The 15,970-nt window shown below is 40.5% G+C and overlaps 1 protein-coding gene across 1 annotated transcript in view; it reads right to left on the reverse strand.

The window, feature by feature from the left end:
* The window catches only part of LOC124770941 (zinc finger protein 431-like), a 105,861-nt gene that overhangs the window by 67,977 nt on the left and 21,914 nt on the right, over positions 1-15,970 (reverse strand). Inside the window, exons 4-5 of the mRNA XM_047249240.1 lie at positions 10,512-10,604; positions 9,508-9,588 (exon numbers count right to left, since the gene is read on the reverse strand). Of these exons, the coding sequence (XP_047105196.1) occupies positions 9,508-9,588; positions 10,512-10,604 (174 nt within the window). The remainder of the gene's footprint in view (positions 1-9,507; positions 9,589-10,511; positions 10,605-15,970) is intronic.

The raw sequence follows: 15,970 nt of genomic DNA on the forward strand, positions 1-15,970 counted from the left end.
AGGAAAGATTGAATCTCCTCATCAGTCAGTCCATCGAGGGAGCTAGTATAGACCACACCACGAGACGAATTCAAGGTTCGGTGACCCTCCACCCGCACAGGGAACGTGTACAGGAGTGTAGCCCGAAGCAGTTTTTGTGCCTGAAAGGCGCTCTCAGTTTCTAGTAATAAGGTACCATTACGCAACCTGGTACAAGATTTGACAGATCCGGCTATGGCATCGACACCCTTCTGGATAACAAAAGGGTTGACAGAGGAAAAATCCTTTCCGTCCTCAGATCGAGAAACGACGAGGAACTGTGGGGCAGGCGGTAGAACTTTTGTCACTGATGGCTGGTCACGTTTCCGTTTTTGGGCAGAAGTCGAGACAGATGGAGTGAAATCCATTGCGGAGGAATCCCCCATGATTGCCAGCGTCTCCGATGGCGCGCTCCTTCCTTGTGGGGACCCTCACAGAGGGCACTCCCGCCTTAGGTGAATGTTTACACCTTAGGTCACACCTCCCGAGAACCAGACGGAGGGACCAATCGGCATGGTCAGAAGGTATCAGCTCAGGCAATCACCCCTCCCCAGGCCTGGCCTTTACCAGGGAGTACGCGCGTGCCTTACATGTCTACCCAGGGCGGGGAATTACGCGTTACCCCGTCACCAGCTACGTGTGCGAACGCGTGGGTCGGCCTTCAGGCACGCACAGGGAGGAAGGAAGAAGAGGAAAAGGAGGAGAGAGAGGGAGAGAGAGGACAGACTGTCTCAAACGTCGAGGCGGAGACCAGAGAAGGCAAGGAGAAGAAGGCAATGAGAAGGCAAGGAGAAGAAGGCAATGAGAAGAAGGCAATGAGAAGAAGACAAGGGAAAGAGTAAGGAAGACAGTGAGGTGGAAAAGAGCAAAGAAAGGAACCAACCAAAGGAAGGAAGAAACGAGAAGTGAAAAAGCAAAATGACCGCAAATAGAGGTCGTGGAACCGTCCGTCTCTGGACGCAGTCGCTAACGACCCCCTTGAGGGGGTGGGACTCCTTTTAGTCGCCTTTTACGACAGGCAGGAATACCTCGGGCCTATTCTAATCCCCGGACCCACAGGGGGGAACCCTGAAGCTTGATAAAACCAAACATCTTCTCGTAACTAAGGATGCAACCCATCAAAGATGTGCCTGGTACTCAGAGGTGGAAAATGATTCTTGCGGGATCAAATGCTGCAGACGAAGACACAATAGCAACACATGCTGTCAAGAATGTGCATATTGATCTGATAAATCCTGGACTTTTGTCATTGTAGAAATTTTAAATGAGAGGTATAGAACAATTTCTATGGCATCTCTGAAAATACAGAACCTATGGTAATGTTTTTGAAACCCATTCCAAAGGCTACAATTTTTTCACAAAATACAAAAGTGACAGCACTTTTTGTTAGAACTGAACTAATTTGAACATTAATAAATTAACCAATGATCATTTAAAAAGCATCAGATATTACTTATGTCTTTAGAATTGGGACCTATGACTCTGTTGCAAGATGAATCTTTTAAGAAGAAAATGTAATATAATGAAAAACTGAAAGACTCATGTGTTTAAATTGTATGATCTATGTATAGTTTTAGTTTTTTTGAGTATCAAAAATTGCATTATGAATAATGTTATTTGTGCGAGCTATGTATAGAATCTGTGGTGTCCCAAATGCAATTAGTTTTTGACTTTTATCTTCAACATTTCAAGTTTTAGATTAAATTATTGCATGCCTAATTTAACATATTCCTTATGTATTTGGATTTTAAAGGAAGGGTGCAATTCAAGTAATTTCTGATTTAAACACAATTTTAAAAAATTCTTTCAGAAGCTATCTTTAATTCCACACGGCCAATTGTGTGAACCCATTATCAATCATTTACAAAGGAACTGTTACTATAACAATGAAAGAAACTCACTTTTCAAACATGTGATTGCCCAAGAGAAAACTTGGAATCGCTCTTTCCTCAGCTGAATTGTACTTTCGATTCAACTAACATTTAATGAGTAACTATCCACTGCAACTACCAGGCGTACTGATCATACAACAAAATCAAATTATTTCCAACATCAATTGGTGGATATTTAGTAGTTCAGTCATTTCTACAATGAAGTAAACAAATTTAGTTGATAACCTACAAAATATTTCAATGCATCCTATGGGTTGTTCATTAAAATTATTTAAACCAATACTTCACAACAAGAGTAATTATCTTTTATGTTGGTTAACTGTCACAACACAGCTGACCCAAACACTACTCCTCAAATATTATGAGAATCAATAGTGGACAGATTACATTAACCTCTCAACAGAGCCACATCATTTTATGACAAGAAATTAAGAATGTTCTGACATTTACTCAGCCATAACCTTACTTGTAGATCAGAATTGTTTTGAGAAAATATTAAATTCTTTATAAACTTGACAACTAAAGACAATGTGATTCATCATTGAAGACTTAGCACACATACATTGAGTTAACTGTGTTGCAAAAGATACGTACAATACCAATCCGTGTTTGCGACATCTGTATTCAGACACTGGGCTTAACAAACCACGTTTTGTTTTGAACATTATACATACTGGTTAGATAGTGATGAAAGGAAACACAGTTTACCAAAAAAATGAAAAAAGGTAAGGCATATGTACCCATTTCCAGCAATTATTTGGTTGGTATATGGTTCATGGCATATTTCCCTAATTTTAATATATAACAGATACAATTAAGAGACTTAAATAATCAACAAAATGTTCTCCTTCACTATTTACAGCAGTCCCCCAATGCTGGGATGACTTTTTCATTCTGTAACTGTACAAGGCACATAGAAGTGGAGAAAACTTATTGGCATCACATTAAAGCCTTAATCTTCCTTTACTCAGGGAAACTACAAGTGTTGTCATGTTAAATGAATTACACTTACAAGAACTGAATCTTAGCTTAGCAACAATAAACTGGGTCATAGTGATAAATGATACCTTGGGAGGAAAACTGAATACAGAATGGGGAAACAATACATATGATGTCCCACAGGACTGACCTACATAAATGTTGTGCTAAAGCCATTGGAGATGCCTTCAAAATCTGCAATGTTTGCCGATAATTAGTACACTGATAATGGCCAAACACATTCATACTAGAAACAGCCAGAAGAATAATGGAACATGCTTGCAACTGGTTTACAGGCAACAGCACAAAAATTCAACCTTTATACTTACAAAAACATACATCATGCAATTCCAAACAAATTCAAATGACTTCCAGATACAAGGAGATATCAATGACAGACACTGGATGAGGTTCCAAGAGAAGTTCTTAGGCATTCAGATCGATAACAAATTAAGGAGACACCAGCATGAGAATGAGATAACCAAAAAGCTCATCTCTCTCTGCCCTGTAATTAATGAATGTTCCTCCAGAGCAGGCTGTTCCATCGGCTCCGTCGTGACCCGCGGAGCGCTCCCTGCTCCAGGGAGCCGTGTCGCTCGCTGTGACCATTCAAGTGGGCTGGCACGCCGGCATGTGGCACGGCTGGCTCAGGCAGGCGGCAAGGCGAGTGTTTTGATGTGCCAGCTGCGACTTACAACCTCATTCTCTTAGCTTCTAAGACGTGGTGACATGCTACACCAGGAAATATGATGTTCAGGAAATAAATAAGAAACAACTATTGTACCAGAAATTGCATACTAAATTTATTGGGCCTCTGTAGCTTGAAATTTCCTTTTCATTACAAGATCGGAAATATCAGGCGTCAAAGTGTTCCAGAGTTAATGTGGAGGATGGCCTTCATTGTTGCCAAGAAATGATCGTTCCTTACTTTTTACTCTTTTCATTGCTGCGAAAAGCTGCTCACAACAACATCTAGCTCCAAACACGCACATGATCTGAGCGGCATTGTTCTGAAGCTTGGGAAATGTTTTTTGCTCTAATGAATGATACCATTGTGTTGTAATACCTCTCTTTCAACAAAGTTGAAATCAATAATGTCAAATGGAAGTGACGATGACAAGTCATCAGGGGAAACTGAAAAAGGAGTGCTGAACACCTTAAGTTCCATATCCAAACTAGTGAGGTCTCGGAATTGTGATCAAATGACGCGATGATCTGCTTTAACTTTGCTTGGTAATCGCTGAAAGTAGTACCCTCAGGTAATTTTAAAGAAGCAAAGACGATTGAAGAATGTTAAATGTCCATTACTCATCTGCCTCTCAAATAAACGTAACTTTTCCATGAACGCTTGATCTGGTCGTGCATGTCAGCGAGTAGCTGCCCTTTGCCCTGCAATGACAGATTTATATTATTCAGATGCATGGTTATGTCAGCTAGGAACGCCAGGTCTGATATCCATTTTATATCTTTCAGACAACGCATTTCTTCCCCTTTCATTTCGAGAAAAAGGGATATTTCCTCACGAATGGCAAAGAAAACATCAAGAACTTTTCCCCAACTCAGCCAACGAACTGTACTGTGGTAAGGTATATCCCCATACTCCGCTTCCATATCTTTCAGGAATCCTTTGAATTGGCGATGATTCATACCGTGATGACGCAAAAAATTCACACACTTCACGACATCTTTCATTACGCCACCTAGCTCTACTGTTTCAGCACACAGTGCCTGTTGGTGAATAAAACGATGAAGAGTCAAAATGTCTTTCCCGAATTCGTCCCTAAGTTTATTTTGCAAACGAGAAGCAAAACCTTGGTGACGCCCGATCATTTGTGGTGCACCTTCTGTCGCTACAGAATGGAGCTTATCCCACTGCAAATTCGTATTGTACACTGATTCACAAACAGCTTAAAAAATCTCACGTCCTGTTGCGGTGTAATCGAGTGGTACCACATCCAAGAGTTCTTCAGTTACTTCCAGCTCCATGTCGACACCACGCACAAAGACTGCAAGTTGAGCACAGTCCAATATGTCTGTGCTTTCGTCAGGCACTAGTGAAAATGCAACAAAGCTCTCCACCTTTTTCATGAGCTGTGTCTCTAAATCTGCTGCCATGTCCAGAATTCGACGAAACATTGTTTGCTTCGACAGGCCAACCCCTTCAATTGCCAGTACCTCCCTTGGAAACAAACATTCTGCAACTGCTGCCATGCACTATTTTACGAGTGGTCCCACCAAAAACGGCTTGCCACTCGTCCCAATGATGTGAGCGACCCTGTAGCTTGCTCGAATTGCAGATTCAGTAGTGTTTTGTCCACTCTCATTCACCTGAATATTATAAACGCATTACAGAACACGAACTATGTGGCATGTCTTGATACACTCAGTATTACGAAACCGTTTTTAAACTTACGTCTCCTGGTTTGTCGTTCTTAAGCCTGGCTACCAGTTCTCTGCGTGCAACGCCTTCTACCTGTGCGCTGCATGAAGACGTGTATAATGTCGTTGAATATTGTAGCTCTTCCCAGAATTAAATACTTTATGACATACAAGACACTGCGGACGACCATCCCTCTCAATGAATAGAAAAGTATCATCCTCCAATAGAGGTAAAGGGCTCTTGCCCCTAGTCATAGCTGTCATTGAACATGGATTATTGCGTTAGTTGCAGCTGCATGCAGCCAGGGGGCAGTGAGTTCGCTTTCCCCCCTCCATGCGGGCTCCGAGCTGCCGCAGTGAGCCCTCCGGCTCCCTGGAGCTCGGTTGGAACAGCCTGCTCCAGAGTGTCTACATGCAGAAATGCTTCCCAGCACGCTTTCTCTTAGTCCTAGCCTATAGGATAATCTTATAGGACATGGCAGCAATGAACAAATTAGTATTTATTTTATACAAGCTTGTAGTAGGAATGTGATGTGAACACTTTGCATCTACATGTCACTATGGAACTCCCTATTGCCTTTCACATTAAATAACATTAATATTTTATTTATTTCTATTTGGCATTCCCAGAAGACAATTCCAACAACAAGTGAAAACTCCAAAAGATGCCATTGAAATTGCCTGTAGGTGAGTAATGCTGAAGGGATCAACTTGACAATTTTACGAATTTGTCGACCCCATTTCAATTGAAACCCAAGCAGACACCAAGGAATTGGATGCAGTATGTTTCATTCAGTGTGTGACCAGTAGTGTCTACTTCTTCTAGTAGCAGGCCATTTCTGATTGCTTTCCCATCTTATAAAATGAGTCTTCAAGGGATGACTTGAACTGGTAGCTGCAACATTAATAAGGGTAAAGTGCTGTGCAATATGGGGCAGGAAGTTTGTTGGCAGCGATCAGGAGTTATTACTAAACGTGAGTAATGTGATGAACAGTTTGACGAGATTAGCACTGAACTGAATCTGAAGAGGAGCAAATTCTGTAACAAATTGAAGAAAGTTGACAATGTTAGAAAACACATAGATGGCCAAAAAACAGAAGAGATGGGAAATTATCAGAAATATAATTTTTCATACAGATGGTATACCACTGCATTGGAAGCAGCATTGATCAGCTAAAGGGTCTGCAGACCTGACCATGAAATTTGCTTCATCTCACAGTATGGTATCTTTTTTTCTTGGTGGGTGTTTGTGAAAGGCTCCTCCTATGTGTTCCAATAACACTGGATAAACTATGATGCTACATGGGAACAGCATTGAGTTTCCTAAACTGACATGCTTGCAAATGCATGGATCAAGTCTATTGTCTGGATGCTTAAATGTGTAGAAAAGGATTTTGATATTTGTGATCAGTAAATGACGAATCTGGTCCTAAACATAGCTGTGAAAAGTACCTTAATGATGTATGTGCACACATACAAAATGTGAGCAACATCAAAACCATATGGTTCCTTTGGAAATAAAGGCTTTGCAGGCATGTATAGAAATATAAATCTGACCCCAATTCTGTACCTTTGTAATAAAGTAATAGCCTTGTGAAATCTGATGATTTTAAACATCCTTGAGGAATTGCTTATACAGGTATAACTTCTTTCAGTGAAATATGATGATCTTAACTTGTCTTGATGGGTTGCACCTATTATTGAATGTTTCAGAATGTTTTTCCGAAAATTAAATTTGCTTTCAACACTGTTCTGGCTAGAGATACGGTGTGAATGTTATTCATTTGTTCATTCTTGAATTTACACATTGCATTCCATAAATGAAGATGTGGATGGATGTGGGATGAGCCACACTGCAAATCTTAAGGCAGAAGCCCCCACAGGGATTTATCTCTGAGGTGCAGTGACAACAAGCTGTTTGTGACTAGTGCTAATCTACTCGCATGGCTAATTAAGGGAACTAGTAACAGATTTTCTATGTATGTATATGTACATTTACTACTATGAAAAATATTGTTGTTGCTCCTACTACATTGGTCAGCTACTTATTTTACCTAGAATTTTCACATACATCTATACTCCGCTATCCACTTAATGGCACATCGCAAAGGGTACCCCATAACCCTGCTGGTGATTTCCGTTCCCATTCCACTCACAAATATGAGTGAAAAAGACTGTATATGTGCCTGTCAATCAGCCCTGACTTCTCAAATTTCACCTTCATAGTCCTTATGTGCTGTGTATGTTGGATACAACAAAATCGTTCACCAGTCAGCTTCAAATGGCAGTTCTCTAAATTTTCTCAGTAGTGTTTCTAGAAAGAACATCAGTTCCTGAAGGATCTCTGTTACACTTGTGCGTTGTTTGAATCTACCAGTAACAGATGTAGCAGCCTGGCACTGAACTGCTTCTCCAACAAAGTATTAATTTGCTATCTTGCTAGCTTGCCCTAGCTTCTCATGCAATTACCTAATAAAACTCCCAATTCCACAATTACTACAGAATCTTGCTGGCCATGTGCCAGTATCAAAATGGTCAGCCCTATTTTTCTGCATCATTATTAAGCTCTTGCATTTTATGCTCCCAAGACCACAAAGGTTGCATGTCCACTCTAGCTGACAGAGCTAACACATTTGCTGCACAATTGCATGTACTACTCAGCATCACTGTTATGGTCACACATTCTATTCGTAGATTTCTCAGGCGTCTACCACTGTTTAATCTAAGTTACGTATTTTCAAAGTAACAAGTGGGGTACAACATCAGTGATTTCAGTGCCTACCACATGACATGGTTTTCCAGACCACACAACCAGAAACACACTGTTCTACACACTTGCTATGGGAGCAGCACTCCATGCAGTGGACACTATCCCTGAACCTCTGGCCCTGGTGCCATGGAGACATCTTGTTTGACCTGTGATATCTTGGGCTGCATATGAAGGCCAGTATGGCCTTTTGTATTTTCATGGTAAGTGGTCACCAACTACAATCCAGCCACTTTGACAACTACAGCTATGCCCTAGGACACCCTACAGATCACTGTTTTAGCCAAACTCCTCATATGCACATCCCTGACTACTATGTGCAGCATTCTCATTTCTGTAAAACCCTTCTTGTGGAACAACACTACTACTGTTTCATTTACTGTCCTGTCTACTTGTGATGCCAATGCATCCCTTTCATTTGTTTAAAATGGCATAACATGAGTCCCTGTGACATTTAAGTCTTGGCCTGTTAGCTGTGAATCAGCTATACTCCTTTATATATTCTCTGAGCTGTCCCTAGCATGATAGTTTGGATCCTAGACCTGTATGCTTGTAGGATCACCACACATTCCAGTGTCTGAAGAAGCTAACATTTCAGTGCCTGAAAAAAATCCTTTATAACTTCAGAAAGTTTGTTTATGAACAATCAGATCAAGAGTGAGCCAGTACCTAACCTTCGCAAATGCATGTTGAATATTCCCCAATATTTGTCTAATTTCATTCTTGTGACATGTTTATCAATGCGAGCTTCTCCTTCCCTTAGCAAGGTCATAAAGCATATTTAAAAAAATAATCTTTCTTCTTCAGATCTGCCAGGACTCGAATGGTGAGGCCATACATGGCTTCAGCTATATACAGTCATTCACTAAAAGCTATAAGAGTTTTTCTATTAATGAAAATTTTATAAGTAATACAACAGGTACCACAGAAGCTGTCACAATATGTACAGGTTGTGGCCAACATATTGGGGCTGATCTAGAACCCACAAATTTCATCTCTGTTTTTCAAATCCCAAAAAAATATTTAGGGCAAACTCAAGAATAACTATGATTCACACAAAAGATAAGAACAGCCAGTGTTCTTTTGAATTCTATGTATCAGAAGTTGTTGAAAGTAGGAATATTTCTCAAATCATCTACACTATTAGAACTTACACTTCATCTAAATGTGAATTTCGCGACCATCACAGACAACCATTATACAGTGTAGTTGATAACAACAAGGGCTACTGAGAACAGCATTATACCAGCCACTAGTCCCCTTCCACTTCTATTTAAAACAGTCAGAATGTAAGAGGTGATATGAAAGTCAAGTGCAGAAGTACAAGAATACTCTACAATTACAAAGAGCAACAAATTCCAGAAAACTGACAATCAGTGACAATTCCACTGCAATGCATCTTTTACTCTACACACTTAACAAAAGACTTACTACTTGAATACATGCAATACATCAGAGATGTAAATACTTACAGTATTCTCAGTTATATTTAATTCAGGATCCTCCTTGATAAAATCAGTGGACAAAGATATTCCCAATGGATCTTCAACAGACTGAAAGAAGAACAATCTGTGAATTATAACTGCTTGCTATCTTCTGTGTGTATATGACAGCTCTCAATATTCTTTTCTCATTAGTCTCATCCACCTTTGCAGAGATTCTTATCAATTGAGAGGAGAGTGTGCCAGAATGCATCCAAATCAGTTCTATTGCCCCTGATTTTGCTATCAGCCATTGTGCAGTACTTATTTGGCATGCTTTCACTTTCTATTCCTGTCACATAATCCACTCTGATTTCAGAGGCACTATGGCCTACTCTATCGGATGGTTGTACTCCCATATACAAATTTGATATATGTGTGTGGCAACATTTCAAAATTAAACTCAGATAATATAAAGATGCAAATAATCTTCCAACAGTAAACCCATAAACAAGAGGAATTTTTGGTCATTAATCAAATGAATGTGGCATTCCATACATTATCATCAAAATTACCCAAATTTAATGTTATTTACATAGCTTCTTGCCATATCACCATGTATTTTCAGTGCCTGCTCTTTAGGGAACAATGCAAATTTATGTCATGTGTACTGGATTAAAATCATAAGGAATTCCACAGCACGTTTTCAGTAATGATGTAAATACTACAGTGAATAGTGACTGGGAACTCTAGAATATACATCCATCACATGTCGTAGTTCCGAATATGTCACAGCACTGTGAAACAGAGATGTAACAAGTCTAACAATTACTTCCAAGAGAAAGTCTTCCTTGTTCCGTTGACACCAAATATGTACTTAAGGCATTCATTACATAGAATCACAATAAAAAATTAATGTAAGAGTAATGGTTCATAAAGATATGCTTGTTACAAGTGCTGTTAAAATACTATTGGTAATACCCTACAAATAACACATCTAACTAGAGTTTCTTACTACACTTCCTGCACAATACAGTGCTTGTGTGAAAACTTACATTATGCTCAGATCCAGCAGCACGGTGTTTCAGTTCGGGATCTTGCTTTACGCAAAAACTAGGGTCGCCAGCCTTTAATGGGTCTTCAAGAAACTGAAAAACCAAGAAACTGACGTATCAGGGCATCTGTCTCTTGTTCCTACACGGCACTGTCATACAGGGAGAGAGAAGGGGCTGAGACAGGGTGGTGGTGGTGGGTCGGGGCGCGGGGGCAGGGAGACAGGGCGCGGGGGCAGGGAGACAGGGCGCGGGGGCAGGGAGACAGGGCGCGGGGGCAGGGAGACAGGGCGCGGGGGCAGGGAGACAGGGTGGGGGAGATAGAGGGTGGGGATAGAGGGTGGGGGTAGAGAAGGGGGAGAAAAGGGGAGTTTCTTATCAATCTATTTACGCCAAGTGACATGCGCATAACATATCCAGTCAGCAGTCAGCAAAATCTTACAAGACCATATCTTGGGCATTGAGCAATGGCAAAAGCAAAATTAGATTCGACATTCATCATAATGATGATGCTACGACATATTAGAAAGTAACTTTTTATTCCAACACTGGACCATGTTACAACTGGCATGAGAGAGCATTTTGCTGAAGAAAATATTTATTATTTTAAATTCAACATCCTTTTCCCATCACAATTACTGGAATACGATGCTAATGATCTTGCGCACAAACTAAATCAGTGCTTAACCGAACTACTGTATTTTGAAGATGACTCACACTTTGTGATTAAAAAGAGACTAATGGGACAGTCTCTTCAATACAAGCAACGAGCATAAATGCCCTTAATGATTGTGTTTTTGTTATGCAAGCATTGTCTCTCTATCCTATATCTGACTATCCTACTTTGCACACGCTGTACAAAATATTTGTCTACCTGCATCTATTTCTGCAGTAGAAAGAAGTTTTTCAACACTGCGGTGTACAAAGACATGGCTGAGGTCAACAGTGAAGGAGGATCGACTTAATGGCTTAGCTCTGTTGGACACTCACCCTGAGATTGCTTGTCGTGCTGACAATGTAATTAACCAATTTGTCAGGAAGAGTAGGTGCATAGAATTCATCATTTAAAGTACAGAACCACAACTATAACTTTTTTATATCATGTATATGTGTATAATCAGTTTAAATAAAACTTTCTTACATTTTCCATACGACTTGATTAGCTTTTATTACAGTAAAAGTAACTCAAGATATCTTTAGTGAGCCCTCCTTGAGGTTTTTCTGTATCTGCCACTGTCTCATATGAGATATGGTGTAAGTTCTATTGGCCAGCTGTGAGCTGAGGCTCGTGTGCAACAACAAAATCTGTTGGTTGGGCTCAGAGGACATCCTAGGCTCACTTTTTGGCTGTTGGCTGAAGAGGCAATGAACGTTTGTAAGTGAGGCAAGAGAACATCTTTTAATTTGTAGAGTCAAGCTGTGGATGAACTACTATCACCCAATTTTGAGCAGAGTTTAAGACTCAGATCAGACCTTTCATTAGTTTTGTGACCCCCACTACATATTCTCTGGAAAATGGTAGGGTCCCTATGTAGCAACAATGAGTAAGTTTCAGAGATGTAATCTCACATTTACAAAACTGTAATGCATAGATTCGTGCAGTCTATTACACAGTTGTCTTTTGTTTGTTTTGAATGGCCAGCAACTGCTTGTCTCAGAGGCTAAAACTGCAGTATGTGACACCAGCAGAGCACAGTAGGGGATGCATAATTACCTACTGAAAGGTAAGCATATTTTATTCAAACAAGTAGAAAATACAAGGTATCGGTAGTCAATCACTTAATGCTCCCAGTATGCACTGTTGCCCCTTTCAGATGCATTGATGAAGCTGCACAATGAGTGAGTGTTGACCATAATGGCACAGTGAGAGGAGGAATATCACACTGGCTGAATGTTTGTCCCCATTGTTGTGGGTTGATCCCAGCAAGCAAAATTATACCATATTGTGACAATTGTTTTTACCAAGAAATGGTCACAAACAGGGAATGCTGATATTACAGATTCACGTCCACAACGCTGGATAAATGATTGCAGTAAGGAAAAAACTTGTTCAGATTGTTGGAACATGATGTGATGATACATCGACATATTCGAAAGAATGGTCCCCAATATGTAATTAAGGTGATGTCAGCCAATGATCCTTTCAGTGTAGGTGCACACCACACTACCTCTTACAGGAACCAGTGAGACACCATGTGTAAGGAGGATCATGAGCATGAGCACTGCATCAGTGGTGAGTAAGTTCAGAATTTGGGTCTGACAGGAAGCATGCTAGAGTAGACCATGCAGATGTGATGACCACTGCGTCCAGAAGGCATAGTTGTCACTGCAACTGCCCAGTCCACATGAGACTTGGGTTCAATTCCTGGTCCAGCACAAATTTTCAATCCTCCCCATTGATGTAAATTAATGCCCACAGACAACTAATGTCTCTACTTCCTTTGTCCCTGAGTCATTGTGGCTGCAGGATCAAAATGCTGTCTGTCCCCTTGGACATGTCCAAAAGAACAGACAACACATGCATATTTGACATGTTGAGGTTAGATATGAACAAAAATTTATTTTGCAGTGATAGTAATTCCTCCCATTTATGTTTAACCAAAAATATGTAACTTTACCTCAGCCTAACTTTCATGACCTTCTTTAGTCAACAATCCCTGCTCCTTGAATGTAGCATTATTGAGCAGCCAAATTCTGCCTGAAATAACACCCATAGCACTCAAAATCAATTAGCATGTATGATATTAGGTTACCGTTACTTGAAACAAAGGTGAAGCCCGTATATTATTTGACTGCTAACAATACCCTGATTTAATCAGGGTTGTTTCAGAATCAGGTTACATATGAAGGGCTTATTTCAGTAGTGGTAAAAGTCCATTTTTGTTCATCTTGAGATACAAAGTCCTAAAGTTAAATGAGGCTGAAAAATCTGCAGTTGAGATACCACAAATGTATTCAAGCATATGGCTTTTTGCTAGACATGAACCTTTCTTTCTCTTTGTTTGGATCATTAATTTCAGAAGCATTATAGGCAGAAAAGTGGAGGTAATGGACTTGTACCACTATTGAAATAAGCCCTTCATATGTAGCTCTCCCCCTCCCTCTCGCTCTCCCTCTCATTTTATGATTACATTCCTTCGATGCTTTTGTAGTAAAGAGGTGCAATCCCATATTTTAGTAACTTTAAAGTGTATTCGTGGTCTGTTGCACAGATCTTAATTATTTTGAATGAAAAGCTACACAGTGCAATAATGCATTAGCCTCCACTGGTGAAACATCAGAACAATAGCCAGCTACATATATAGCTTTCTCTGTGTGTTTTACTGTTAATTCTTGAATAGTAGTACTGGAATGGATATAATGTGTGCACACTGTGTGCAGATGGAGGAGCTGGCCTCAGTTCACCAACAGCTGAAGATGCGTTTTGCCGTATTCAGCAGCATTCACGCTGCTGCCTATTGTAGTAGTGGGGGCCGAGAATCTGGCTCATCACATAGGATGCCTAAGGTGCCACCTATTTTTCCCACTGGCTCTGTTAAGACACCTTGTGGTGTACCCAATGTGGCCGAGTTGTTCTCACCAAATGGTGAGGGATGGGTCGTAACAGTTAGCGCTGTTTGAGGCAGAGAGTGATGTGGAGGCTGCCTCACCCACTGACCCTGTGAGTGGACTGGCAGCTGTTCATTCATCAGGGTCCAGACAGGCCCAAGTGGAGAGAAGTTTTCTAGTTAATCAGGACCTCCAACATCAAACGCATTATGGAGCTCCTTACAGAAATGGCATCCAGGACTGGAAATGAATCCTATGTGTACTGAATATGTCTGCCATGGAGCCTCATCTGAGATGTGGAAAATGTCCTGCATGTGGCTACGAAACACACAGGCTGTGGCTGTCTACAAGTTGTGGCTGATGTTGGTGCTAATCATACCCATTGTTTGGGTTCTGAGGCCACCTTCAGTTATATTGAGAGGTAGCACAAATGGCAAAGAGCCCCTGTGTCTCACATGAGTGCATGCAGCACGCACAGTTTGTATCAGCATTCCCAGAATTGACTCAAGTCCTTTGGTTTGGCGTGAGTGGAGGGTCTCAACCAAAGGCTTCATCGCTTCTCTGACTGCCCAAACTGCAGACTGCTGGAAATGCATTATGAGGTGGAGAATTGTAGAAATACTTGATGGGTCAGTGGTGCACTACACAAAGCAAGTGTTTTTTAGGCTAGGCAGTTGTTTGAGGTCCTCTGATGAATGCACACTAGTCAGACTGCATACGAAGTAAAGACCATACTACCATCAACATGTTAACAGTAAATTCTTAATGTATTTGTAGTAATGCCCTCCAAGAAAGTTGTCATGTTCAAAATACTCTTCGACCAAAGCTGGCCGAAACATTGAGCAGAAACCCTTGAAATATTTAGCAAGCCATGGAGTGTACACTGAAGAGACAGATGACACACCTGTGGGACGGTAGCATCAGAAGAGTGGAGGGGAGACGAAGGGCAAGAATGAATATGGGTGAAATTTGTGCAATATATGAAAGCGCATGCTATTGGTGGTAACCCCCAAACAGTAGTGAAAGTAGGCTTCTCAGACTCAATAATAGTCTTATATTGCCAACATATATAACTATACTTAAAATACTTTTTGCCACAAATAAGTAGGCAGTTATGCAAACATTCATTTTCATTCCATATGTTTTGTGGATTAGCTATGACTGTTGGACACCATAATAAGAGACAGTACTTGTATAGTTTACAATGTGGTAATGACAGGTACATCACACCTATCCATTTGTACCATTCAGTTCTAATGTATCTTACTGTTTTCACGTAATTTAAGGCATAAAGTAATGACTAACTGCATAGCAGAAGTACTAAGTCATTGAAAGGCACATCAACTTTGCTAGCTTTCCCACAGATACTGCTTCAGAGCTATGGTCTCATTTTACAGGCTGACTACATTGTGGCAGCACTGTGGAGAAGCAGACTAAACAGTTTCACATGACCAGTAATTATGGGATCCATTTCCATTCTTGCTGATGAATTGATTTTTTTTTTTTCAAGAGCCATCATACAGCATCACAAATACATTCAAGAAGATTTTTGCACCAACCAGGTATGTCTGTAGTTTTGAACGTATTTCCTGTGACTACTTACAAACTGGAATGACCTTTGCCTGTTTGTATACATGTGCAAACCACTGTTCCACAAATGAACAATTCAGATGGCAGAAAGGTGTCAGTTCAGCACCGTTTTTTGTGTAACTGAATCTGCTAACTACACTTTATGGTCATGTGACCTCTGGTGTGTTCATCATCTACTTTTGGAGTGCATTCCATATGGAATTATAAGGATTATAGCTCTGGACTTTACTGCTAAATGCTTCTGCCTTTTTCTAGTACTTGGTGGCTCAATGGGTAATTGTGACACTACAAATCCAAAGGTCCTTGATCATTGAACAGCAGGT

The sequence above is a fragment of the Schistocerca piceifrons genome, unplaced genomic scaffold (genome assembly GCF_021461385.2).
Source record: "Schistocerca piceifrons isolate TAMUIC-IGC-003096 unplaced genomic scaffold, iqSchPice1.1 HiC_scaffold_845, whole genome shotgun sequence".
Taxonomy (NCBI): domain Eukaryota; kingdom Metazoa; phylum Arthropoda; class Insecta; order Orthoptera; family Acrididae; genus Schistocerca; species Schistocerca piceifrons.